Source organism: Molossus molossus, unplaced genomic scaffold, assembly GCF_014108415.1.
Source record: "Molossus molossus isolate mMolMol1 unplaced genomic scaffold, mMolMol1.p scaffold_m16_p_3, whole genome shotgun sequence".
Classification (NCBI taxonomy): domain Eukaryota; kingdom Metazoa; phylum Chordata; class Mammalia; order Chiroptera; family Molossidae; genus Molossus; species Molossus molossus.
In genome coordinates this window covers 99821931-99849639 of record NW_023425366.1, presented here as the reverse complement: position 1 = coordinate 99849639, position 27709 = coordinate 99821931, and the positions used below count along the sequence as shown (strand labels likewise).

Genomic DNA, 27709 nt, shown 5'->3' with positions numbered 1-27709 from the left:
TGAAAAAATAATACAAACTCTTCTTAAAAAATAGATTACACAGAAAGAACCCAGAGGACAGAAGGGTATGGGGAGAGGCAGGGGCTGCTCCAGCTACTGGTAGGGAGCCTTGGGGAGAGGTCCGGGAGGGGGCATTGAGATGAACTTCAGGGGGCTGGGATGCTGGTGGACACCTGCCTCGTCCGCTCTGCCCAACCTCCCTATGTGGCTCCTCCCAGCAGCTCTGGCCCAGGGACCCTCCTTCACCCTGAGCCCTAGTACCTGCTTCTCACTAAAGTGGCTTCAATAAAGAAACAAAAAGACCCAAAGCAAGGAGGGCTGCTGCCCAGCCAGCAGGGATGTCCCCTTCTGGAGCAGACCTCTCTCTGCTTTGAGGGTTTGGATAGTTATCAATACCTGCTACTACTAGACACCCCTAGAGGGGTGACAGGCCCCAGACTCCCTTATGGCTCCTGGGAACACAGCCTTTCCCTTGACACACACCCTCCTATGTACCCAGTCGTTGCCGGGCATGGTCTGAAGCTGTCCTCCCGCCAGGCCTCAGAGGAGCTGCAGACAGGTGGAGTGTGCACAGGACGGCCGGGACAGCGGGTGTGGGATGGGGCACAACTCACATGGACCCTCCAGCTCATGCAAGGAGAAGCAAGAGGGGGCAGCCCCACCGAGACAGAGGTAAGGCGGGGTGAGGTGGTGGTGTGTGTGCAGCTAGGCCAGCTCTGGGGCTGGGAGCAGAGACAGGGCAGGGGCCACAGCCCACAGGGTAGGAGGAGGCAAGTCAGGACCTGGTGCTGGGGAGGGGTATGGGTGCCCGCTGCCCACTCAGGGCTCCATACCCGGCTACCTCCTGCAGAGGAATCTGGTGCAGGGTAGATTCTCCAGAGTGGGGACAGGGGCTGCTGGGTAGGCCGGGCTCAGTCAGGGACCTCGGGGTGGGCAGGCAGTCCACTTTCACCACGCCGGTAGGTCTCCCAGAAGCCCCTGTCCAGCTGCTCCAGCTGTGAGCCCAGTGGCAGGTGGCCGGCCAAGTGCATGCGGAGGGTCTCCAACCATTGCTCCAGCTTCACGAAGGAAGGCCTGGGATGACAGGTGCGGGGAAAGGGATGGTGGGTTCTGGCTCTGGTGGGGACCAGCCCAGCCCCAAGGTGGCCCCGGTTGAGCCCCACTCCACCCCACTCACCTCTTCTCAGGGTCCAGATCACAGCAGCGCACAGTAATGGGGAAGAAGCTTGGGGGGCAGTTTGGGGGGCAGTAGCGGTCCAGGAAGCCTCGCACATTGAGGCCAAAGTCCATGGTGCGGGGCAGGTAGTCAGGGTCAGCGTTCACTCGCCCGATGATCTGTCCAGCACAGGGCCAGCAGTTACCCTGGGGCCCTTGGGGCTGGGTGCCACCCAGGTGGGTTTGAGGGCAGTTCACATTGGGCCTGGGTGCAAATTGCTGTGGGCAGCCCAGTTCCCAGGAGCCTCCCTAGCCCGAGGCCTCTGCAGACTTCCAGCCTGCAGCCTGCAGCCTGGGGAGTGGAGAGGAGCCACAGGGCCCGATGCCAGCTACTGCCTACCCCTGGACCTACCTCGCAGAGGACTATTCCAAAGGAAAACACGTCCACCTTCTCATCATAGCTTCGGCCTAGACAAAGAGACGGACTGTTAGTGGGTGAGGCAGGGACAGGGATCCAACTGGCAAGGGGGGCAGGGCCAGGAACTGGCAAGCCTCATGGATGCCTTGGCCAGCAGGTCAGGACCAGGAGGCAGATGCTTTGCCCCTGACCCCACCAGATCTGAGCAAACTTTTGGGGGGTGAGGATGAGAGCCCTGGGCATGGAGTTCCTGGCCCAGCTTGGTCACTGACAAGCTGTATGACTCTAGACAAGTCATGCACTTCATGGTGGCCCTGAAAGATCATCATGTCAATCCCTTGGAACCTGTGACTGTTACTTTATTGGAAACAGGATCTTCGTAGATGTGAGGAAGGTTCTGGAGATAATCCTGGATTATTCAGACAAGCCCTGAGCACCATCACAAGTGTCCTTATAAGCGAGACAGAAGAGAAGACACAGGCAGAGGAGGCAGTGGCCACAGGAAGATGAAAGCAGAGGATGGAATGATGTGGCCTAAAGCCGGGGAACGCCAAGACAGACGCCGGGAGCGAGAAGCCGCAAGGAGCGAACTCTCCCCTACAGCCTGCAGGGAGCACAGCTTACTGGGTCTCAGACTTCCGGCTTCCAGAATCTTATATAAGAGAATGCGTTTCTTTTGTTTCAAGCCACCCAGTTTGTGGTAATTTGTTACAGCAACTTCAGGAACTCAGCCTCAGTTTCCTCATGGGAAGGATAATACCATCTACCTCATGATGTTAAAAACAATCAACACAGCCACTCACTTACTGAATGCTGCCTAGTTTACAAACTTATCTACTCCTCATAACACCCCTTAAAGATAGGGACTGTGAACCCCACTTTCCAGGTGAAGTTCTTTGGGGGGCTATGTTAACTCTGTTCAGAGCTAGCCCTGGTCTGCCTGCCGTGACCCTGTGCTTGCATGCCAGCTGCCTATGGAGGGGCTTTGTAACCCAACGTCTAGGCACACATAAGACTATACTGTGTGACAGGTTCGATAAAAAGAGAAAGGGACTGGGAGAGAAAGGGCCTGTCCGAGGCTGAGTAACGGCCCCCAAAGATGTCCATGTCCTCAGTCCTGGACCCTGTGAATACGCTGCCTTTTATGGGATTGTGCAGGGGTGATTAAATTAAGGATCTTGAGATGGGGAGATTATCTTGGATTACTGGGGTGAGCCCTGTGTAATCTCAAAGGTCCTTATGAGAGAGGGTGGAGGGTCAGAGTCAGGGAAAGAGATGTGACACTGTACACAGATGTCAGAGAAGGTGCCAGGCTGCTGGCCTTGATGGAAGAAGGGGCCATCACCCGAGGACTGAGGCGGCCTCTAGACGCTGGAGAAAGGAAACAGATCCTCCCTTACAGCCCTCAAGGAACCAGCCTGCTGACCCGCCTTTAGCACTGTCAGACTGATACTGGATTCCTGACCTCCAGAACTACACAATAACTTGTGTTTTAAGCCAGTGTGTGGTAATTTGCTGTATCAGCAATGAGAAACTAATACAGGACCCAAAGAGGAAGTAGAGGGGCCGAGCAGGCCAGGGGTCGGTGGCTGCAGCTCTGCCCGGGCCCCTGGGGCCCAGGGAGATATGATTGGTGTGGCTGCCTACTCACCATTGATCATCTCAGGCGCCATCCAGTAGGGGTTGCCTACCACCGTGTAACGCTTTTTTCGGTCTGGCTTCTTGAGGCTTCGCAGGTCCTCGGACTGAGTCTTTTCATCCACCATGAGCCGTGCCAACCCAAAGTCAGCCACCACCACATTCTTGTTCTGGAGTGACGAGGAAGCAGGGCCACACTGAGCATGCTCCTACCACCAGCTACCTGCTCCTAGCCTGGATCCCACACTGATCTGCAGACAGGCTGAGAACACACGCTGACACTTGGGGGCCTGCCGAGGGAGCTGCAACCCCACTGCTCAGAGGGGCTCTTCCTTCCCCAAACCTCTCTACTCTTTGCAAATGGAGCTGCCCAAAGCTTCAGAAAACACCAGTGTGGCCCCACTCCCCTATTTATTATTTATCTCTTAATTTTCCAACAGCCTGGTACATGTTACCTTATAGATGAGGTGACTGAGGTTAAGAAAGTTGCCCAAGGCCACCTAGCCGGTTGATGATAGGAATGGGATTCAAATCCGGGGCTCTGGAGCCCCTGGCTCTACTGTTTTAGGTTTGTAGGAGCCCCTCCCAGGGCCCAGCCCAGAACCGTGGAGTGTTGAGATGCTGACTGCCGTGTCTCCCCAAGATGGTAAAATCTGGGACAGAGCCTCCTGAGAGATGAGGGACAGGCAGGGAGCCCTCGGGCACAATGCCAAGTCAGGGGGCTGGGGAGGTCCTCTGAGTGCCTCAAGGCCCAGCCTCTTAGGCTTGGTGTCTGGGGCCCTGGAATTCTGGACCCTATTTGCCAGCTCCAGGACTGGCCACTGTTGAGTGGACACTGAGGAGTGAGCACGAGGCTGAGACGGCAGGGCCCCAGGCAGGTGGCAGTTAGGGCCAGGCTCACTCTGAAGGGAAGACTCCTGCGCTGCCTTTGGGAGTGATACAAATGTGGACAGTCACCTAGAAAAAACTCCACAAAGATGGCAAATGGGTGAGGGGGTGAATTTGTATTCCGGGCCCACCTCCGTGGGGCCTCAGGTGACAGTCCCTTTCAGAGCTCCTTCTCTGCAGGTCAACACCAGGTGGAACGTTAGCTGAGGAGTATTGACCTGGGTCCCTCAGACCTGGGCAGTGGTTCTTGAAGGTCGGGCTCCACCATGATCATTCAAGTGCTGGTTCCTGCCCCATCCCTTTCAGAGACCTGAAGTGGGGGGGCTCAGGACTATGCACTTTTGATGAATCTCACAGGATCTAATGGTACAGGGGTCTGCAGACCCTGCTATAGGAAACAGCTCTCGGGAAACCAGCCAGGGCGACCACCAGATTCTCAGAGGCCCCAAATTGTAGGCAAAGGTTTTGGTTGTGCATAGATGGATTTTGGGGACAGGAGGGCTCACAACTGTTATCAGATTCTCAAAGGATGGGCCGGGCTGTGGGATCAAGGTTGTGACGGGTCACCCTGTCCTCACCACGCCCAGCACATGGCTGCACCTTGCAGTGATGCCCACTGCCAGCAGGGGCAGTGTAAGCTGGCTCCCTGGGAGGCCTGTGGAGTGGATCTAGCCTCACCCACCTCTCTGTGCTTACTGCCTACTCTGCTTCCCACAGCCCAGAGGATCCCAAAGTTGCCTGGACATTCCCAGAGGGCTGAGACCCCCCACTCGACAGTGAGCAACTCATGGCTTCCTGAATGCCATACCTCTAGGCTTTTGCATGTCCTGCTGCCACCATCAGAAATACTCTTTCTGTACTGAATTCACTGGGCAAAAACCTGTCTGGAGAACCTCCTCTTCCAGGACTGGATCTCAACCTGCCTGCAGTGTGATGAATCATGTCCCCCAGCAAATTCATGTCCACCCGGAACCTCAATGTCAACTAATTTGGAGAAAGGGTCTTCGCAGATACAAATTAGTTAGGATGAGGTTACACTAGATTAGGGTGGACCCTAAATCCAATGACTGGTGTCCTTATAAGAAGAGGACATAAAGACACACAGAGGGAAGAAGGCCACATGAAGGTGGAGGCAGACTGGAGTGATACAGCTATAAGCCAAGGCATGCTGAGTGCCAGCAGCCACCAGAAGCTAGCAGAGAGGCAGGGCCAGATTCTCCCTTAGAACCAACCCTGCCAGCACCTTGATTTTGGACTTTTGGCTACCTGAACCCTAAGAATACATTTCTGTTACTTTAAGCCATCCAGTCTGTGGTACTTAATTGTAGCAGCCCCCGGAGACCTCTCCAGTTGGGCACAGGCAGTCACTCCCTCCTCTGCTTTCTGTGAACAGCCTGTGGTCCCTCAATCACCACCCCATTTAAGTATGTCCCCGCAAAGCGCTTTCATGAAGCCTGCCCTGACCACCTCAGCCCACACGCCCAGGCCTAGACCTACAGCTGTGGGTGCTGCCAGCGTAGGCCTGGCCACTCTGCTGTGGGCTGTTCTCCGTGAGTGCCACTCCTGATCCTTTATGGTTTACACATCAATTTCTCCGTCATTGATTTTTCACACCCTCCTACAACCTGTAACGTCAGCGGCTCAGAGAGCTGGAGCCACACTGCAAGTAAATGGCACAGCGAGGTCTGTTTGCCTCCTGGCCTTGAGCTGTTTCCCCTGGGCCAAGCTAGAGTAAGGGTGTCCACCCAGGGACCCCTGTTCAGAGAAGGCCTTGAGGCTAGGCATGTGTTGGGCAGGGCTCCTACTGTCCCCTCCCTCCCAGGCCCAGGCTGCTCACCTCACGGACCAGGCAGTTGTGGGAGTTGAGATCCCGGTGGATGATGTTCATGGAGTGGAGGTAGGCCTGGAGGTGGGGGGCACGGAGGTCAGGAGGCAGCTGTGCTGAAGGACCCCAGCCCTGACCCCCAGAGGCTCCCACCTCCCCTCCCACCCCAATCAGGACAATGGGGGTGTTCTTCCCACTCTCCATTCGGTCCCTTCTGTCCACTCTCAAAACTTCCTTGTGGCTTCCATTTCTAAATTTCTTGTGAAATTTTAGGTTAGTGGAGAGAATGTTTTTATAAGTGGGATTAGATCATCCAGCCCACACCCCACAAATCAGAACCAGAGCCTACTCACCATCCCTGAAGCAATGTCCTTGGCAAAGCTCACCCTCTGACTCCATGGGTATTGGCTGTCCTGGGGGCGGGGAGACAATGGCGAGGAGGGACAAATGTCCTAGAGGGGCTAATGACTCCCACGCTCTTCTGTACCCACACCTGTTCCTTCTAATGGGGGTGGGTGAATAATTCAAAACAATTTTCTAATAATTTATAACTGATTTCAAATAATAAGGGGGGGGGAGTAAGGGAGTGGAATACTCCTCTATCATTCCTGACCCACCACCTCTGAGAAAAAAGCTCTTTTTATCTTCAACAAAATCCCATTCTGCCCTGGCCGGTTTGGCTCAGTGGTGAGAGCGTCAGCCCACGGACCAAAGAGTTGAGGGTTCGATGCTGGTCAAGGGCACGTATCTTGGTTGCAGTTCGGTCTGGCCCTGGTCAGGGTCCAGTGGGAGGCAACCAACTGGTGTCTCTTTCTTATCAATGTTTCTCTCTCTCTCTCTCCCCTTCTCACTCTACCTGAAGATAAATGGACAAATATCCTCGGGTGAGGATTAAAAAAAAATCTGCCCTGGTCGGTTTGGCTCAGAGGTTGGAGCATCGGCCTGCGGACCAGAGAGTCCCGGGTTTGGTTTCTGCTAAGGGCACGTACCAAAAAAAAAAGGGAAAAAAATCCCACTCTCTCAAGTTTTTAAAAAATCTGAACCTACTTTTGTGGACCTTCACAGACAGATAGGCCTGGTGAGGTCACCTGCAGAGCACCAGCCATGTCACTCAGGGGAGCAGAGCTCTGGGCTCCAGGCATTTGAGGAAACACCTTCTTCTGTCACCTCGTCCCCTGGGAGATCTCCAGGGGGAGGGGGAGGCCATCAGAGTGCACTGAAGATTCAGAGTGCAGTTAGGAAGCCTAAGTTGGTGTAGCCCAGCGTTTCTAAATCATACTTGACCACGGAATCCCTTCTGAGAAGTTATACCTGTCAGGAGCCTACAGAGCGACACTTTGGCAACACCAGGTACTTCAGCTGAGGGGTGAGGAATCAGCAGCGGGCACAGGTGGGGGACAGGGTCTTGAGGTCTCGAGGACTCTGGGGCGGCCTTGGCACTGGATCCCAGGGCACTGCCGGCGGCCCGAGAATGCTCGAAGTGCCCCTCCGAGCACTGTTTCTAAAGAGGGCTTTGTAATATTTTCCAAGCCCTTAAAAAAAGTTCTGAATTTTATGGAACATGGCGAACAGTACAAATGATTTGGTTTCACCAGAAACAAAACAATGGCTCCCCGTGATGATGTAACAGGAAGGGGGCCTCTCTGCAGGTGTATGACCTGTGGCAGGTGTGGCTGGGTCTGGCCTTTGGCCCTGCAGGATAACTAATCTAAAACATCCTGCATGTCCCCTCAGCATAGCTGCCACCCTTCTCTGCGCCCCAGCTTTCCCCCAGCTCTAGATGGGGTCTGTGCAACCTTTCTAAATTCTGAATCAGGGTTTGGAGGGTCTTTGAGACCAGAGGCGGACCCCACTGAAGAGGGGTCGTGCCCAGACGGAAGGTGCCTTGTGTGGGGCAGCCTAGCACTCACCATGCTCTTGATGATGCCCCGGAGTGTGCCACCCTTGATGTACTCGGTGATGAAGTTGAGCCTCTTGTCCTTATAGAGCACCCCGATGAACTTGAGAACATTGGGATGCTCCAGGCACCGCATGACCTTCACCTGGCGGGGAGCAAACAGCTGCACCCGGGGCTGTGCACGCATCTCCTCCTCCCTCCCCTGTCCCGCCAGAGGCCACAGGCAGTGCTAAGGACGGAGGAGCCTCCCCACCCCACGGGCTCCTGCCACACCTGCTGGCCACTGTGCTCTTTGTTTGAGCTGCTCCCACCCCGAGGGGTGGCCCCGCCCTCTTGCCCTCCTGGCAGATACTGTCTCTTTCAACATGTGACTCGAGTGTCACTTTCCCCCTCTCTCTATGGAAAGAGGTGGGAGCATAGCACGCACCAGAAGTCTGGGGAAGAGGGTGTGGCAGTTCCGCTCACTGACCTCCTTGAGAAATGTCCTCTGTGTCTCCTCGTCGAACCGGATCAGCTCCTTCATCACCATCACCTCACCCGTCTCCCTGTGTGTCACCTGCGTGGGGACACCAAGGCATGGAGATGGACAGGCAGAGCCTCTGCTCTAAGCCTGACTTGTCAGAGGCCCCATCTCTATCCCAGGACTGCCAGGAGATGAACAGTTTGCTTCAAGATCTTCACAGACATTTCATGTGATGTCCTGGCCCTCAAGGATGGTAGAACTTAACACCTTTACAAATGAGGAAACTGAGGTTCAGGGAGGTTTCCTAGCAGGGCCAAAGGTCACCTGGTTGGCAGGGAAGGGGGGGGCTAGGGCTTGGGTCCAGGACCACCTGACCCAGAGGCCAGCTCTCTCCCCTCTACTCTGCTGGGCTTTCTCCCAGGGGTAGACTGGTGGCTCTATCAGGGACTCCTCCCCGGGCAAGGGGACCAGGGATGAGGGCTGGGGGCCAGGGCCTCTCTGTACAAGAGCATGTGGGTGGCCTGACCAGCACCTTTTGTATAATCCTGAATCTTCTAGCCTAGTCATAGCTGTGACTCGAGAGCCAGGGAAGGGCTCATGTCTCTGCTGGGGACAGTGTAAAGGGGAAAGCAGTCGTGGGCCCAGAGTGGGTTGGCATCAAGCTAAGTGTGAGGCCTTCAGGGTCTGGCTGGGTTCCCCTCCCACCCTCACCTCCCAACAACCTCCTCCATATAAAGTTCTGGGTCTTCTGGAATAGGTCCCCTGCCCCTCTCTAGCTCAAGGAGACCCGGCTAGTGAGTCTGGCTAGTGAGCCCCTTCCATGTGGATTCCTGGAGGCACTGGTGGGAGGAGGCAGGACTGGCAGGATGCACCCGAACTGCCCCACTGCTCCCACTCTTGGCCCATCCCTGCCTGGCATGCCCTGTACCTTGATAGCCTGGCCGAAGCAGCCCTTGCCCAACACCTCTCCGTGGATGAGGTCTGATGGCCGGAAGATGCGGTGTGGCCGGCAGACCACGCGAAGGGACTCGGAGCGCCCCAGGTCCTTGTACTGGGAGGCAGGGGAGCCCAGCGAGCTGGCACCCGGAGACCTGTCGATGCTGTAGCTCCTCCTGGGGGCACACACACATGCCCAGTGCCACCAGGAGCAGGTGGACACCTGGCTGAGGCCCCTGGGGGAGGCTAGGCCTCGGCCTGCCCCCCCCCCCCACCTGCCATGCTCCCACCCATGTCAGTCTATGCACGGTCATCTGTCCCGGGAGGGCAGCACAGGTGGCTCTCCTAGGGCCGTCACAAGGCTTTCGTTCCCATCCTGATGCCAGCACCTGGTGTCCCATCTTGCTCAGCTTTCCTGTTTGAGACCCACTATTGTTCAGGTGCCTTTGGTAGAAATGTTAGTCCCTGGGCTTCTCTGCTTGGTGGCCCTGGGTCAGACACTTTGTCTCCCAGCATTTGGGTCCTGAGGTGCAAAAGCAGATGACCTGCCCAGGGAGCCCATAACCCTGCCATATAGGTGGCCCTACGGGGTGGCCTGAGCTCCAGACAAATACAGGTGCGGAGGAAACATACAACCTCAGCATCACACCTGCCCCCTCCCCAAGTCTTTACTAGAGTCCTGAGCAGGCCCACGGTAAGTGCAGTGAGGATCAGGCTGCTTCTGGGTTTCTTCCTCATATCCCTCAACCTCCTGCAAGAGGGTATGGGCCACCCCCAACCTGGACCACCGCAACAGCCCTCTAGCTACCTCCAGTCTTTAGTACCCTTCCACACGGGACCAGAGTGGTCTCTGAGAAACACACTTTGCTTCCAACACCCTTCAGTGAGACCCCACGATGGGAGGACAAGATCCAAGGCCCCTGACACATCTAAAGCCCTGCAATTAGCTTCTGCCTTGGAGCCCACCCCTCCCCAACCACACCCAATGATCCCATCATCCTGAGTTACTCGCTTACCCCTCCTTGAAGACAAGATGCTGGTCCACCCTGGAAAGCTCTAATCCCCAGTTGGGAGAGCTGCTCCACCTGTTTTCCTACTTCTCATTACCCTTCCTTCCTCTTGCAGTGCCCAGCACCTTTCGCTAGCCTGCTTTTCCGCAGGGCTGACTCCTTCACAGACTGAAGGACTAGAGGGTGGGAATCAGGTCCCATCCCATGGTCCAGCATCAGTCAAAGTACCTAGACAGATACACCAAGGTGCAGGGCTGACTTACAGGACAGGTTTCTGCCGGGCAGAGGGGCCTGCCTCTCCACTGGGGGTGTGAGCTGGGGATCCCAGGGGGCTGGGCTCAGGCCCTGCTACATGGCCCAGTGTGTCGTGGGGGTCGTGCTCAAGAGTTAGCTGGAGCAGGCGGCTGGTTTCCTGGATCAGCAGATCAATCTGAGGAGAGCAGGTGTGTGAACAGGTGAGTCCCAGGTGGTAGTGGGCAGGCATGAAGGCAGCACCTCCAATCGTGCTTATTAGACTCAGGACCATACCTCATCCAGGGGCACGTTCCGAATGGGTGTGCCATTGATTTCAAGGATCCGATCTCCAACATGGATGGAATTCTTCACATCTGGGCTCATGCAGCCTGGGTCCACTCTGTGGGCACAGAGCAGTAGTCAGACACCCAGCCCACCTGCCTGTCCCATAGAGCCCTGAGAGGAAACCAAGGGCAAAGGGATCAGTTTGGGGTGAAGTGGCAGATGATTCTATTTTGTGTGATCAGTAGGTGGCAATGGTTTAGAACCCTGAGTTCTGGTTTAGTAGGAAGAATTCTGTAATTCATTACTGATGTCTTCCGTGGTGTGAAACCGCAGAAAGGAGGCACACCCCTAGGTATTTGCTGCCCCATACTGGACGCTCAGGGGCTCCTGTTCAACAGAGCATTGTCTCTGCCACAGAGGACAGACCAATCTTCCAGACTTCCTGGTATGCCTGGGGCAGACAAATGTCAAGAGTCTTAAAAGCGTCTCGATCCACTGGCTTCCTACCTGACTCCCAAACTTGCCCTGCAAGATGAGGTGAGGGCTCCCACTCCTCTGGAATCAGCAAGGAGGAGCTTGCAGCCTGCCCTGAGCCACAGCTGCAGAGTGGACACCGGATGACGCCCTTCATTAGCTGGTCATAAGCTAAAACATGGAATAGCTAATTTACCAAATTTAATCGTTTCTTTTAACTCCTTGGTGTTAATTATCTGGTTTTCCTTTTGTCTTTATTAAAAGCTTTTTAAGGAATGTTCACTTTGCTCTGTCCTAAGATGGGGGAGGGTGGGTGGGGATAGGGCAGAACAGAGACTGAAGACTTGAAGGAAAACAGATTTATAAAAAAATGTCATTACTGAGAGAATATTCTCACATGGGGGAGCTCTTCCTTATACTGGAAAGCCAGGTAATAAATGCAGAAGGAAGAAGAGAGTTAGGAAATCACTGTTTTGTAGCCATCATGGTAATAATTGATACAGACAAGAATCATCTGTGGATGCTAGCACCATTTGGTGAAAGGTTCTTGGGGAACAGGATATTTACAGTCAAACCTTATAAATGACTTACTGATTAGATTACAGTGGGGAAAAAATCCTTTATAGCAGAGAGGATTATCTGCTCTTTGGTCAAGAAATCAAAGCTGACAGTCCCAATAAAGGGCACGCTTTCCTGACATCATATATATGATGCACAGAGAAAGACACAGTGTTGCTTATGTGGTTTTGGCCAAAATGCATAACCTAAATCTAATAAAGAGGATACATCAGTCAAACCCAATGGAGGGACATGCCACTTAACAATTGACCTGCACTTTTCATAAATGTCATGAAGGACAATGAAAAGCTGAGGAACTGTCACAAATTAAAAGAGACTGAAGAGACATGAGGATTCAGTGAAATGTATGACATGGACTGGATCCTGGATCTGGAGAAACTGTTATAAAGAATAGTACTGAGACATCTGGCAACATTTGATGCATATTGGAAAAAAGTATTGTATCTTTGAGATGGCATGGAAGGACCTGGAGAGTATTATGCTAAGCGAAACAAGCCAAGCAGAGAAAGACAAATGTCACATGATCTCACTTATTTGTGGAATATAATGAACTAAAACTGATGAACAAAATTGACCCAGAGACAAAGAAGTGTGGTACAGACTGAAAAGCCTCAGAGGAGGGGGTTTGGGAGGTGAAGAGATAAACCACAGAACTTACATGCATGTATGCATGACCAATGAACATAGACAACAAAGCTGGGGAAGGAGTGGGGGGGGGGATGGGGAGGAGGGTGTCAATGGGGGAAAAAGGAGAAATATCTGTAACAAAAACAAATTAATTTTAAAAAAGTACTGTATCAACATTAAATTTCCTTAAATTATATACAAGATACAATTGGTAATTATGTAAGAGAATGCCCTTGTTTTTAGAAGGACATCTTAAGTTTTTTTGGGGGAAGGTCAGTGACATTTGCAACTTACTCTCAAATGATTTAGTATATATATATAAACATAAATCAGTACATATATGTATACACATACATAAAAGTAGAGGGAGACACACACATACACTCCAAATGTGGCAAAAAAAAAAAAAAAAAATTGGTAATCCTAGGTGAAGGGTATATAGGTATTCAATATACTTGTTATTTCAGCAAACTTTCTGTAAATTTGTACATTTCAAGATAAAAAGTTGAAAAAGCAATGAATATTTTCACTGATATAAACTTCTGGTGAATAGAGCTTAAAAAATATATTCCTTAGACTCCCTATCGCCCCTCTTTCAGTCTCCTGTTAAGGCAGCAGGGGACTGGGTCACAGATAAATTAAACCTTCCTTAAAATGCTGCTATATTGCCTGGCTGGTGTGGTTCAGTGGTTGAGCACTGACCTATGCACCAAGAGGTCGCTGGTTTGATTCCCACTCAGGGCACATGCCAGGGTTTCAGGCTCAGTCCCGGGTAGGGGGCAGCCAACTGATGTTGCTGCTGTTCTCTCTTATCAATGTTTCTATCTCTCTCTAAAAAATCAATACAAAACATTAAAAAAAAAATGCTGCTATAAAATGAAAAGTGGTCAACTAGGACTCGCTTAAAACAAGTAAATCCAGTCAGCAGCCTTTGGGCAAGCTGGGAGTTTCTGAGAAGGGAACTCTCCAGAAACTGGAAAGCAGATGTTGGCTGGAAAGAATGCTCAGCCAGTAAGGGAGGCGGGGGAGGTGCCTTGGCTCTCCATTTCTAAAATTCTGCCTGGCTGTCAGGGACCAGCTGGTCTGGGAGTTTCCCCATCTCTCTCACCAGTCTGTCTTCTTGCTTGTGTATGTGAGGCAGCTGCTGGCCTGGCTGATGCTCAAGATGGGGGTGGAGATGGAGAGTCAAGCCTGACAGCATCCTCCTTCACTAGTACCATCTTCACTTCTTACCCGTTCCTAGGCATGGTGCCTGGGACCCGGCAGGTGTAGAAGAAAGTTCACTGAATCCAATGGAAGCTGGCACTTGGTTCCCATGTCCAGGCACGAGGACATGAAAAATATTTAAAACTACTTCTCCTATTTTTTTTTTTTATCCTCACCCGAGGACATTTTCCCATTTTTTTTGTTCAGGTAGAGTGCGAGGGAGAGAGAGAGAGAAACATCGATGTGAAAGGGACACATCGAGTGGCTGCCACCCGCACAACCGACCAGGGCCGGGGACAAACTACAACCGAGGTACACGCCCTTAGCGGGAACCGAACCCGGGTCTCTCAGGACCGCAGGCCGACACTCTGACCGCTGAGCCAAACCGGCCAGGGCTAAAACTACTTCTCAAGGAGTCGATGAAGGCCTTGGAGAAATCTTAGAAGGCTCCCAAGTGTCCAACTTCCTCATTGTTCAAACACCCCAAAGCCCACAGAGGACAGGAAACTACTCAACGTCACGGTGTGTTGGTAACTGGGCTGGCTCCCTAATCTTCATTCCTCTGGCATCTCAGCCATTTTCTACATCTTTTAGAATTTTCTTTTCTTTAAATAATTTTTTTGTTTACTGATTTGAGAGAGAGAGAAAGGGAGAAGGGGAGAGATAGAAACATCGATGAGAGAACATTGATTGGCTGCCTCCTGTATGCCCCCACTGGGGATTTAGCCCACAACCTGGGCATGTGCCCTGACTGGGAATTGAACTGGCAACCTCTTGGTGCATGGGTTGATGCTCAACCACTGAGCCACACAAGCCAGGCTTCTTTTCTTTTTTAAAACATATACGTTTTTATTGATTTTTTAGAGAGAGAGGAAGGGAAAGAAAGATAGAAACATCAATGTGAGAGAGACACACCGATCGGCTGCCTCCTGCATGCCCCTTACTGGGGATCAAGCCTGCAACCCTGGCATGTGCCTTGATGGGGAATCGAACCAGGACCTCTCAGTCCATGGGATGACGCTCAATCCACTGAGCCACACCGCTGGGCCTTTAGAATTTTCTTTAGGGATCTGCTAGTACCAAATCTTGGTTTTGTCTGCCTTAACATGTCTATTTCGCCCTCATTCTTGAAGGATATTTTCAAATATAGAATTCTAGGCAGATAGTTATTTTATGCTTAGTGCATTAAACATATCATTTCACTCATTTCTGGTTTACATGGATTCTGTTGAGAAATCAGCTGTCAGTCCAATTGTCCTTTTTTTGAAGGTAATCTCTTTTCTAAGGTCACTTGGAAAGTCTTTTATTTTGACTTTGGTGTACTAATTTCACTAGATGAGGTGATCTATGGGTAGATTTCTTTTTATTTTGCTGTTTGGGATTTACTAGGCTTCAGTCTGTGGATTGGTGTCTTTGATCAGTTCTGGGAAATTCTCAGCCGTTACATCTTCAAACAGTGCCTCTTTCCCGTTAGTTCTCTCTTCTTCTGGGATGCTCAGTAGAGGATTCGATCCTCGCACCGTCCTCCATGTGTCTTAACCTATCTTTCAGTTTTCATCTTTTTGTGTCTTTGCTTCTTTCTGCTGCTGTTTTAGACCCTACTCTACTGCTAAATGCTTGCATTAACATTTTCATTTTAATAATTACATATTTCATGTCTAAGGTTATATTTGGTTCCTTTACAAATTTATTACTCAACTCTTTTTTCAAGCATCTCTTTTTTTATTAAAACATATTGAGCCCAATTATTTTATATTGTTTCTGATAATTCCAATATCACAAGGTTTTACAGGTTCTGCTTCCTGTTTCTGTGGACTCTTGTTCACAATGCTTTGCTTCCATGATCAGTGATTTTTGACTGAATTGCTCATCATACTTGAGACACTTACCTAAGTAAATTCAATGAAGCCTGAAAGTGGGTTTCTTCCGAAAGGATCTGCATCTGATTCTGTCAGGGCTTGGGAACACTATCAGCTGGGAAGCACTTTAAACTTTTATAAGTTTGCCTTAAGGTTTTCTGAACCACCCAGATATATGAATTTGGTTTGCAATCCCAAGTCTATAAATTCTTAGATTCTCTCTCTCCTTCCATTTGGGTTCAGATCAGTTTATTTTACAGTTCTCGGAGTCGAGGGCTGATGGAAGGTGTGGTTTATTTCTCATCCTCACCTTGAGAGTCCTTCTGAGGTCCAAGCTTAATAGTGGAGGGAGCAGTTCTTTTATTAGATTAGTTTCCTTAGCAGGTCAAGGCTTTGAGAGACCCAGCCATAAAAGGACTTGAAAAATTGAAGCTTAAGTTCACCCAATTTAGATTTACACCTCAAGGCATGGCTTAGTATTCTGCTGACACCCTGGGCTCCCTCCTTCGCTTATTCCTGACCTGGTTACATCTTTTTCTTATTGAATCATACATGGATTAAAGAAAATATTTTATCTAGCATTTGTAATGATTTTTAGAGGAAGGAGGCATCTGGTATACCAGGCTGCCAGAGCTGGGCTCTACGTGGGCCTAAGTGCTACCCGTTTGCAGACGCCCCAGTCTGAGTCAACTACTCGTCTAAAGCACCCATGACTACAGCCACACCAGCTGCAGCCTCGGCTGGCCTGCCACTCACCCTTGGACGCGGACGGTGTGGGAGTGCTCTGTGCCACAACCCGGCGGGCCATGAGGTGGGTCGATGGAGACTGAGAGGCCACGTTTGCCATGAGCTGAAGCTGGGATGGATACTAGGGTGACTGTGTGGGGCAGGTGAGAGCCGGGGGAGTCAGGCAGGATCTGCTCGATGACGGGGGTCACCACAGTCTGGTAGTAGCAGTGCCCACTGCAAGAGCCACAGACAGAGGGGACCCAAAGAGTAGAAAGAAAAGAGCATCAGCAGTCACCGGCATTACCACTCCCCAGCCCACGTCCCAGACACCCCCCCACCCGCTTACTGCTCCCCATAGGAGGAGGAGGGTCTTAGTTGCCTGGTGAGACTGGGAGCAGAAACTGAGCATGCGTAGCCCCGTCCTTGGCCCTCTCTGGTGTTCAGACATTCTGGGTTTGCCTGACCAGAAAGAGGCCTGGGGTTAAATCCAGTTCAGGAGTAAGTCATTAAAAGTGCACATGGGATCAAGCCATGCTGCCCTCAAATCCAATATTACCAGCATTGCATAATAAAACGTTTCTCTGGTCTTTTCCCCTGGTTCTGGGAAAGAGGCCCTAATCTTGGAATAAGAGCGTTTTTGTTTTTCCTGAGCCCCTCAGACCACACCTGAGTTTATGTTAACAAGAAGATTCAGGTTGGAGGCTAGTCACCAGAAAGACCAACCCTGTGATCAGAAGGCTGGGGCTTTGACCCAGTCGACCTTCGAGAAGGGGAGAGGGTCTGGAGATTGAATTCAATCACATGTCCAATGATTCAATCAATTCTGCCTACATAATGAAACCTTAATAAAAACTCTGGTGATGCCGGGGTTGCGGGGTGGGGGTGGGAGGGCAGGTCACACGTCCTGATTCCATGGGGAGAATGCATAGACCCTTTGCTTTCAGGACCCTCTCAGACCTTGCCCTTTGCATTTTGTCATCTGGCTGGTTCTGATTTGTACCCTTTATAAAACACTGAATCCTAACTATAGCACTTTCCTGAGCTCTGTGAGCCATTTAGTAAATTAGCAAACCTGAGGGCACTGTGGGAATCCCTGAACTGTTACTAGGTGGTCTGAAGTGGGAAGGCTAAGGACCCCTCAACTTGTCTGAAGGGAGGGTGATCTTGCTGGGGACTGGGCCCTAAACTTGTAGGGTCAGCGGGTGGTGACAGAATTGCACTGTAGTAACACATCAGTGAGAAAGCTGATGTATGAGGCTTTCTCAGTGTGCCTCTATGTCATACTTCCTAGTCACTTCTACAAAGCACTTTTATTAATGACTGCCTCACATGGGTAGGGAAAGGGCCCTGGTTGGGAGACCTGTGCTATAGGTGGGCACGGCAGACTCGGACAGGGGCCAGGGCACTCACCAGTACAGCTTGGAGTGTTCCACCAGGGTGTAGGTGTCTCCGTCACCAATGAAGGTCCCGCACGTGAGGCAGATGAAGCACTCGGGGTGGTACTTCAGCTCCCCAGCCACCTGGCAGGGAGGTGGGGGGACGACCCAACTTCAGCTCCAGTATCTCCTCCCCTCAGCTTTTTCTCAGAAGGGAGGCCCTAAACAAACTTTGAGGGCCTGGTTGGCTAGCTGCTGAGCTCCTGGACAGAGCTGGCTCTACAGATAGGGGGCTGAGGGGTACAGACAAGCTAATGGGCTAAGAAGGCATGGGGGAGTTAAAGCAGCAGTGGAAAGAAGAATGAGAGAGATCTGGAGCAGGGGAACCTGTGAGGACATGAGCACACACCCAGGTGAGGTGTTCGAGTGGGGCCGGGGGTGCTTACCATGACCAGCCCCTTGGTGATGTGTTCTGAGCACCCGTGGCAAGACTCGCCATAGCGGGCCCAATAGTCTTTCTTGCAGAAGAGCTGCCCATCCTTCTCATAGTACTGGTGTGAGAGAGAGGCACTGCATTCACAACACCTGGAAGGAAGAGGAGCTGGGGCTCAGCATGGCCACTTCCACCCCTCCCCACACTGGCTCTTGCCAGTCTATAGGTACCTTTGTGAGAATTAGACAAAGGAGTTCCCTCTAGGCCGAGGCAGCCTGCACCGGAGCACAGGGTTTAGCAAGTGGAGTCAGGGATGGATTCAGCGCCCTGTGGCCCCCTGGCCAGAAGTCTCTGTGCAGTGCACAGCCTGCACAACCACCCGGAGCAGTTCTGCACCCAGAGTGTCTGGCTACCTGCTAGCCCCAGGTGAGCGGTGCTCCTCACCTGAGCCCCTGCCCCTTGTCATGTAAGAAAGATGGCCCAGAGAGGGCAAGAGGCTAGCTCTTGGCCATCAGTCAGGTGAAGGGGATAATGGAACCAGGGAGCCCAGGACTGAGGTGGTGGGCCTGAACAAGCCATGGGCCCCACTCCCCTAGTCTAGTCCTCTTCTGCTCCCCTTCCCCCACTCCAGCAATGTGGAGGTAGCTTGAGCCAGCTGACATATATAAAAGTGACCTGTTGGAGCCGTGAAGACCGACTAAATACTAGCACCTTCCCATTGTCTTGGCTAAATTTACTTAATCTTCATAGGCCACCATGGGCATCCTCATTTTATTTTTTATTTTTTTCTTTATTGATTTTAGAGAGATGAAGGGAGAGGGAGAGATAGAAACATCGATGAGAGAGAACATCGATTGGCCGCCTCCTGCATGCCCCCGATTGGGGATCGGGCCCACAACCTGGGCATATGCCATGATCAGGAATCGAACTGTCAACCTCTTGGTGCATGGGTCAACGCTCAACCACTGAGCCATACCGGCCGGGCGGCATCCTTATTTTAGAGAGGAGGCAGATGAGTTTCTGAGCGTTTAAACTGCCCAAGGTCATACAAAGCTACTCCTGTCCCACTAAGGCGTGAGGCAGGAGTTCAGTTCAGCAGAGACCCACCAGGATCAGTCAAGATGGGACCTGCTGGTTTCCTAGACCCGTCAGCCCTACGGGTGCTGCAGTCATAAGAAGGGAGTTTAAGGGGCAGCGCAGCATAGATCCCCCTTCACCTCAACTAGACCCTCAGAGCCCACACCTTCTTTCAGAAGAGCAGTCGTGCTGTATGGAGGGTGCCTGGATATGCAGGATCATCAGGGCCTCGATCCCCCTGCCTCATCGCCAGGGGCTACCAGGAAGAGCTGGTGTGGCCCCTGAAGAGCAGATGGGGAGGAATGATGTGCTAGCTTCTTGGTGTCATCCTACAGGCCTGGAGCTAGACCAACATGCGTGCTTTCTTTCCACCCAAGCGTCTGTCCCAGTGGGGCAGGCACCAACAGCCCAGCAAAATCAGGATGAGCAAACAGAGAAACGGGATCCTAGTGAGCCCTCAGGGGCATGTTTTCAAGAGCCTGACCCAGGGTCCTAGGTACACACCACACAGAGAATTCATCCAGCTCTGCTGCTGTTTGGGCCCTCTGGGTGATGTCTAAGGTCACACAGGGCCAGAAGGACCCAGGCTCAGAGCTTATGGCTCAGTAGGGAAACAATCCAGGAGAGAGGGGGGCAAGGAAGACAGGGACCTGAGTGAGACAGCCCCACCCCCCAGGGGAGCTTCCACTCTACATAGCCTGCTTTCACTGACTGCAACTTGACTAGGGAACTGTGGATGAGGAGGGAGAGGACAGCAGCCAAGAATGTTGGTGGGACACTGTCCCTTTAAGAGGATCCAGCCTGTTCCTCATTGTCTGAGAGCCTGAAGTGGGGGAGGGGACAGGTTGGTTGTGGAGGGTATGGCAGGGGCAGGGAAGGCACAAAATGCTTGGGTTCAGAAACAGGGTGTATGTGGGGGTGCACAAAGAATGGGGGTCTGATGCTAGTTCCCTACGAGAGGTGGGAGCGGGGAGGGAGGGCCTCGGGAGACTGCCCTGGGATGTGAGAGGAGGCAGCAGCGGAAGCAGCAGCTGGACCTGAGCCATGACGTCATCCACACCCCTCCCCAACCCTTCCTGTCCTGGGCCCAAGGGGGGGCAGGCAACTCACGACGGAAGAGGTAGGGGGGAGGAAGAAGAGTGGGGGGAGAAGCGCAGGAGAAGTGGGCTCTGCATAAGGGCTCAGTATCTGCACTGGGAACTTGGGGAGGCCCCCCACACCCTGCGCTGATCAGTGATTCACTTCACCCTGCCACACACCAGACACATGGCGTCACAAGAGTGTCACCACAGGAGTCTCCCCCTCACTCCCTGGGCTGCCAGGATGCAGGAAGCGGAGGCCGCCTGTCTCAGGGTGGGTGGGTTGGTCGGGCTCTGGAGCAGCTGCCTTCCTCCAGGGGAGAGCGTGCTCTTCTCTTGCCTGCAGACTCCTACTCCTTCACAAATATTCATCACCCTAGCAGCGCTGGAAGACCTGACCACGCTGACTCATCAAGGGCTCTGTGAGTGCAATCGCAACCTGGTCACCACTTCCTTGAAGCCTGCTCAACGGCCTGGCTAGGTGCTCCCCCCCCCCACCGCACCCCCTCCCCGCCCCCGCCGGAACAGCCAGCCCTTGTTGGCCCACCAGTCTTTGCCATTAACCTACAGGGGCTCTGAGGTTCCAGGCCAGGCATCCATACACACTGGACCCCAAAGAGAACACAAGTGGTTCCCACCAGAGAGACCTGCTCTGTGCACTCCATCTGGAGCAGTTCCCACCACCAGCATCCTCAGCACTGCTCCAGGGCACTCCAGCTGGGCCTCCTCTCTCAGTAGGGGACAGAGGGCCTCCATCTCAGACAGGGAGGCTAGCCCAGACTCACGCAGCAGCTGGGTGCCTGGCACTTGTGGCCTCAGTGGACCTTTGCTAAAAGAAGGCACCCAAGAGCCCCTGACCATGTCCATCTCTTCACCTCTCAGGTCCATATTCAGCTGGGAGCCAGAGGAGGCAGGTGGGGCAGGGAGGCCTGGCTCTCAGGAGTACCCTGCACATGCCCCGGCTCCCACAAAGGATGTCAACAGAGGAGTGCCAGGTACTAAGGGGGTATAGAGATGGCCTAGGGCTGCACAGAGAGAAATCCTAGAGGACCGTCATCTGCCTGCCCCGTACAGGGTACTCCTCTCTGAGAGGAAAAGACAAAGCCAGGCTCAGGCACTGGGGAGGGCACAAAAGGGCCAGGCTGACGGGCAATGGCAATCTCTTCAATGATAGGTCCATCCCTCCCACGAGTGCCCTCTACCCAGGGCCACATCCCTGGACGTCCGAGGTGAAGGAAGAGCAGCTGGAGGACTGGCCTCACGGAGAGACTACCAAAAAGGCCAGAAGCTTCACGAGCAGCCTGCTTCCCCTCGAGAGGCAGCCAACAGTGACCAGGAGTTTCAGTTCTCCTGCCCCACCGCCTGGACCCAGGCTGCTCTGTCCTCAGTCACCTCTAGCCCCAGCCTCACACCAGGGGCCCTGCCTGAGGCCTGGGACAGGTGGAAAGGGGCTTTCCACTTACTTGGCCCCTCTAAGGAAGCGCCTTCTTCTCAGGGTGGAGGTCAGCATCCTTTGCAGCGCCCCACAGCTTCAGGGGCTCTGGAGGCCTATGGGGAGTGCACGGGCAGGGGTGGGCCGATAAGCTGCTTCCCCATCCTACTCCAGGCACTCAGGATTGGAGGCTGCAGAGGGTGGGGCCAGCGTGGCCACCCGCATGGGAGGAGAATGCAGCAATGTGGGTACAGGAGGACTTGGTCTGAGCCTGCAACAGGAAGCAGTTGAAGGGCCTTCTGCCAGGACTTTAGTGCAGGCAGGGAGTCTGTGGCAGTCACTGTGGCTTCAGCCCTACACACTGAGAAAGGCATCCTCCATGCCCTTTGGCCTCTACTTTGACAAGGCACTGGGGGCTCAGAGCTCTCTGGGGACAGGGACAAGCTCAAAAGTAGCTGCTTCTTCCGGTGCTGCCCCCAAGAGAACAGAGGTCAACTTTCATGGACAATCTGTCCTTGCCTGAAAGGTCCCCCAGTGAGGGGGAGGCTGCATTCTGGCCCAGGCTCAGACCCACAGTGCCAGCTGCACACTCACCCCTCCTCACCCAGGGCCAGCCCACCCAGCCTCCGGAGAGATGTTACCAGAGCTACAGCAGCCCCAGGGCTCAGGTGCTGCAGGCTGCTGGGAGGAGACCTCCCAAAGGCAGCAGCTGGGCCAAAGTGAAGCCTGGACCACTCTGGGCCTGGCCATAACCTTCCAGGAGGTGGGAGCCACAGGGGGTGGGGTGCCTGGAACAGAGAAAGGGGGGCCTGGGGTGATAATTACCCCCAATGCTGATGCCAGAGGCATCCTGTGTACCCACAGCAACACTCCCACTGCAAGGCCTCAGAGTCCAGGGGCTGGTGCCAGCCCCACCTCATGGCACTGCCATGCTCCCAGGGAGAGACCAAGCAGAATCCGGAGCCTTGGGCATCCCAGTGAGAGCCAGACTGGCTGCCTATCAGCCATGGGGACCAGGCAAGCAATGACTCCCAAATTGCTTCTCTTTTTCTATTTATGATCAGATAGAGTGGGAGGGAGGGAGGGAGAGAGAGGGAAAGAGAGGGAAAAGGGGAGAGAGACAGACAGAGACACATTGACTGGCTGCCTTCCAAACAACCTGACCAGGGGTGGCGATGAACGACAACCAAGGTACGTGCCACTGACTGGAATCAAACCCGCAACTCATTGGTCCACGGGCCGATGCTCTAACTGCTGGGCCAAACTGGCCAGGGCTCCTTAATTGCTTTTCTAACTGTCATGGGATGTGGACACTGTTGGCCTCATCAGTTTTAGGGGCTGTTGGGAGAACCTCACTACTGTGTTAGAACACTCGTGCAAGCCACAGTATGAAATTTGTGGCTCTTACCGCCTGTGGACCCTCCTCACTGTGGGAGCCTTCCCTGTGCCTGTCATACCAGGGGTAGCCTGAACATGCCTTCTTCCTACTGCCCCCACCAGGGGCCTCACCCCTCTCCTGGTCACGCAGGGAAGGGGCCCTTCAAAGCTAGGTTCCATGTATCCTGTGGCTTGCACAGCTGCACTCCTGCCCTTCCCCATATCTCCCAAGGCTCCATCTCCCTCCCCACCAGAGGCACAGGGGCCCCATCTCAACTCGCCCACCACCTCAGCGCCAGCCCTAAGGGGACTGTTCTCTCTGGCCTTCTCACCTCTGACTGGCCTCCGACTACCTCAGCCAACTCTGGGCAGGGCACTGCCGCCCTGGATAGTCCACCACACCTCTAATTCAACAGGAATAGGGCACAACTCATCACCAACCCAGCCCCTGACGCCACCAGAGCCAAGAGACCACTGTACTTCCTAGCACTTGAAATTCAGCCCCCTGTCATTCGCCAGCCCCCAGCCTCACCCCAAGGCAATGATTTGGAATGACACAGACACAGGTTCAAGTCCCAGCTCTAGCTGTTGCAACTTTTAATAAGTTACTGTACTTGATTTCTCTGAGCCTCCATTTCTCACATACAAGCTGGTCAAATAATGGTACTTCATTCGGTACAGCAAAGGTTTAGTGAGATGACATTAAGAGAGTGCTCAGTAAGTGGTGGCTAATATGACTAAAACTTGCCGAACACTATCCCTTCTGTATCTACTCTCTCCACTCTTAGTCATTTTCTTAGGTCAGGCCTCAAGTACAGATTCCTGAACTACAGTGACAGTCCCTTCCCTACCAAGTTAGCATCTGCCACTGGGATGGTACTTTTCAATAGCACTTCTCCCCACATCCCTCCCTTGCTTTCTGCATCCCCCTGCTCGCTCCCTACTACCCTCAGAAGGTCCCTATTCTGGCATTCAGGGCCCTTCACAAATCAATCACAAGTTTGCCTCCTCACTACATCCCTCGACTCACAACCAAATGAGCTGTTCCCGTTCCCTCAACGGCCCACACTGTCCCACCTCCCTGTCTCTGCACATGCTTTTCTCTGCCTACTGAGAATCCCCTGCCTCCCTGAAGATCTCCTTCTGAACACCTGCCTGAGAATACTAGGGCCTGGTGCCGGCCTCTCTTCTGGCCTCACTAGCCAGTGGTGTGCATGCTGTGTATTCATTTCACTCACTGGTTGTGTGACTTAGGTCAAAAGCATTAGCCTCCCTGTGTCTCCATTAATGGAGACAATACAATATCTAATTATACAAAGTCCTTACACCAGTGCCTGGCTCTTACTAAATTATAGAAAATGTTAGACATTATTATTTTTTTTAAATTCCCACCCGAGGACATTTTTCCATTTTTTGTTCAGATAGAGTGGGAGGGGGAGAGAGAGAGAGAGAGAAAAAAAAAAAACATCAACGTGAAAGGGACACATCAAGTGGTTGCCACCCACATGACCCAACCAGGGCCAGGGACAAACTGCAACTGAGGTATGTGCCCTTAGCGGGAACCGAACCCAGGTCTCTCTGGACCGCAGGCTGACGCTCTAACCGCTGAGCCAAACCGGCCAGGGCTAGACATTAGTCTTAAAAAAGAAAAAAGAAAACCTTGTCAGAGACTCCTACTGACTAAAATAAACTCCATCAGCTGGTGGTCGAGGCCCTGGGTCCAGCTGGACAGACCAATTTCACTTTCCCTCCTTCGCAGTGCATTTCCACCTGAACTCTGCTGTTCACTGACTGGGCCAGGCCCTGTAACCATTCTACCCTTTGTACCTGCCAGGCCCTCTACCTGGAATTCCTTCCCATGTGGGAAATCTCACATCCTTTGAGACCCCCAACTCTGGCTCTAGAGCCAACTCTAAGGCTGTCCCTGATACTGCTTCTAATTATGGTCCCATTGGGTCTCATGTGCTCAGCCACAGCCCTGATCCCTGTCTCCAACACTTGGGAGTTGGTGTGTGGGCTATGCATCTTCACAATCATCCTGGGGCATGGTGAAGGAGGCCCAACTTTCCCCAAGGCCAGGTTTGTCTCAATTCCTCCTCTGGAGCATGAGTACCAAGAAGGCAAGGGTATACTGCTCTCCCTCTCCTCCCCCTGCCTAGGTGCCTGCAGGCTTTGGTAATACTGGTGGAAAGACAGGTTTCTCCCCTCCTCTCCTAAGGGGTCTAGAATGACAAAATGGAAAAGACTTTAGGGATCTTCTAGTCCAAATGCCTATTTTACAGGTGGGGAAACTGAGGCTAAGGACTTGCTGAAAGTCAAGAGACAGCACCAGGGGGAGCTTGCCTAGCCGCTTGTCTCTGGTAGGTCTTGCTTAGGGCACCACACCCCTGGCCAGCCCACCTTACCTGAAGCAATCTGCGTGCCAGTCAGCATTCAGGGCCTGGAGGTACTGGCCGTCATAGATCCTCTGGCCGCAGCTTGCACACACGGGCAACTCGCTTCCTGCAGGGATGGAAAGGGAGCCAGAAACCATTCTTAGTGGAATCACAGTGTGGTACAGGCCTTGCCTGCCCTGTTGACCCCACGTGCACCTGTACAAATCCTTGTGCCCACAAACACATAGCACCCAGGCTGGGCAGTTACTGTGGCAAAAAAGAAAGGAGGTAGGTCTGAGAGTGTTGCTGAGACCTTGGCAACCTTACCAAGCCTCTCTGGATCTCAATTTGCCTATCTATAAATTGACTGTAAACTGAAGAGGAGGATCAGATGTTTACTCTCCAGCAACAGCATTTTTCAACTCAAGGGTAAATGGGGAGTAAGAAAGCAGTAGGATTTAGAAATAAGGCAGTGGGTGACATTCTTGTCACAGCTTCTTTCCTCCCCTGCCAGCCCAGAAAAAGGTACTAAGAGGACCCTTCAAGTCCAGGTAGGGGCTAGATAAGACTGGATTGGCGGATGCTGGGTTGAAGCCATTAGAGGGGAAGGGCAGGCAGCCCAGAGGTGCCAGCTCCAAATGAGCCTTGGCTATGTCCTGGCCTGACCAGGGGCTGGGACTGCAGAGCTGAGCACTCCGAGACACCTGCTCCAGGGAGGCCTGGCACCTCCGTAAGCTAGCCACTAGGCATGCTTAGTCATCCTTGGGGCCTGGCACGGTTGGAACTGGGTGGGCCCTGGAAGATCTCCCCAGGCCTGCCTTTCCTCATTGTATAGATGGGGAGACTGAGGCCTGGAGAGGTTAAGGCTTGCTGGTCACACAGCGGGCTTCCAGGCAGGGCCTGCCCCTCCACGAGGACCCAGGGACCTACGGTAGGAGGGATAGTGTGGTGAGCCCTTGCTCCAAGTAGGCCTTCAGGGGCCTGGTGGGCAGGCTGGCCGGAGCCCTGGTGGAGGGTAGGACTGGAGGGTTTGCCTAGTCAGGACCAGGTGGGTCTATGTGATGGTGCAGCTGAGGAAACACAGGGAAGGAGACCTGACTCTGCTCTGGCCTGGGGGAGTTTGGGGGGGCGGTCTGGTCTTCATACCCTAACTGTGGTGGAGTCCCAAGTCTTGAGCCCCAGAAAGGGGGAAGGAGCTGAAGAGAAGGCTGGGATCAGAGTCATCTGCCCAGCCAATACTGATGGCAGGGAGAGAAGAGGTAGGGGCGCCCAGCAAACTGCCAGCCGCTACCTGGAGGCTCATCTAGGCTCTGCCCATTCGGCCCCCAACCATCAGTACCGGGGGCCAACTACGGGGCCCCGCAACTGTACAGACTGGGAGGGAAACTGAGACCCCGCAGGCAGCGCCTGGCTCAAGGTCACCGAGCCAAGCAGGCGCGAGACGACTCCGACTCAGGGCTGCGGCTCCCCTCGAGCCTCTTTTATCCCAGACCGGATTAGGGACTGGATAAGGAGTGGCCCGAGGCAAGCCCCGGGTGGACAGAACACGCGGACGAAGGCCCGGGCTGGGGGTGGGGGACAGTGCCCGAGATTCTTACGGGGTGTTTGTCGGGGGACAGGGGGGAATAGGGGAAGGCGGGGAAGAAAGGGAGGAGGGGTTCTCCGCCTGCGGGAAGGCAGCCCATCCAGGGCCAAAGAGGGGAACCCGGGTGGGAGCGTACCAGGGAGGGGCCTGCGGGGCTTCGGAAGGTCGAGCGCATCCCCTAGGAGGGAGGAGCGCTGCCTCTCGGCAGACCCGGCGTCCGCAGTGGCCGGGCCCGGCCCCCTCCCGTGCCCCCCGCGCCCCCAAAAAAGGCGCCCCCGCCCGCCCGGTCCCCAGGTCAGCGCCCAGCCCCGCCCGCGCCCCACGCACCTTCCTCTCCCATACGTTCTTCCCTCCAGGTGCAACAAAGTAGCGTCAACCTCATGCACTCGGCGGGAGGCGGGGCCCGGCGGGGCTGGGGCTGGGGGCGGACCGGGCCCCGCGAGCTGGCCCGCAGCCGCCGCCGGCCCGGCAGGCGGAGGCGGAGAAAGTGGGCCCGGCCGGGGTGGGCTCTGGACTTGCGGCACCGCAGCCGCCTCTCGGACACCGGCTCCGGCACCGGCTCCGGCACCGGCTCCGCGCCACGGCGGCCTGGGGAGGGAGCTGAGGGGCGGGCCGGGGCGTGGCCTCGGAGCTGCGGCAGGAGGCGGGGCGGGGCGGGCAAGCGGCGGAATTGCCCTGCGCAGCCCCGCCCCACGCCCTCGGCGGTGCCCCGCCCCCTGCCGACTCCTTCCCTTCATTCATCTTACCGGAGC

At 53.8% G+C, this 27709-nt stretch overlaps 1 protein-coding gene across 2 annotated transcripts; it reads right to left on the bottom strand.

Annotated features, from left to right (window-relative positions):
* LIMK1 (LIM domain kinase 1) lies at positions 1–27339 on the bottom strand. Of its 2 annotated transcripts, XM_036278879.1 has the most exons (16): positions 27285–27339; positions 25403–25499; positions 18046–18184; positions 17634–17743; positions 16251–16457; positions 10759–10864; positions 10494–10660; positions 9213–9396; positions 8291–8377; positions 7835–7966; positions 6278–6337; positions 5937–6002; positions 3225–3381; positions 1568–1623; positions 1178–1335; positions 1–1074 (listed from the first exon to the last, which is right to left on the bottom strand). In XM_036278879.1, the coding sequence occupies exons 1-16, from the start codon at positions 27337–27339 to the stop codon at positions 912–914; spliced, it is 1944 nt and encodes a 647-aa protein (XP_036134772.1). In that variant the 3' UTR covers positions 1–911. The 2 variants fall into 2 exon arrangements, with proteins under 2 accessions (XP_036134772.1, XP_036134773.1); XM_036278880.1 differs by lacking the exons at positions 25403–25499; positions 27285–27339 and adding an exon at positions 21652–21859.
* Positions 27340–27709: the final 370 nt, after the last annotated feature.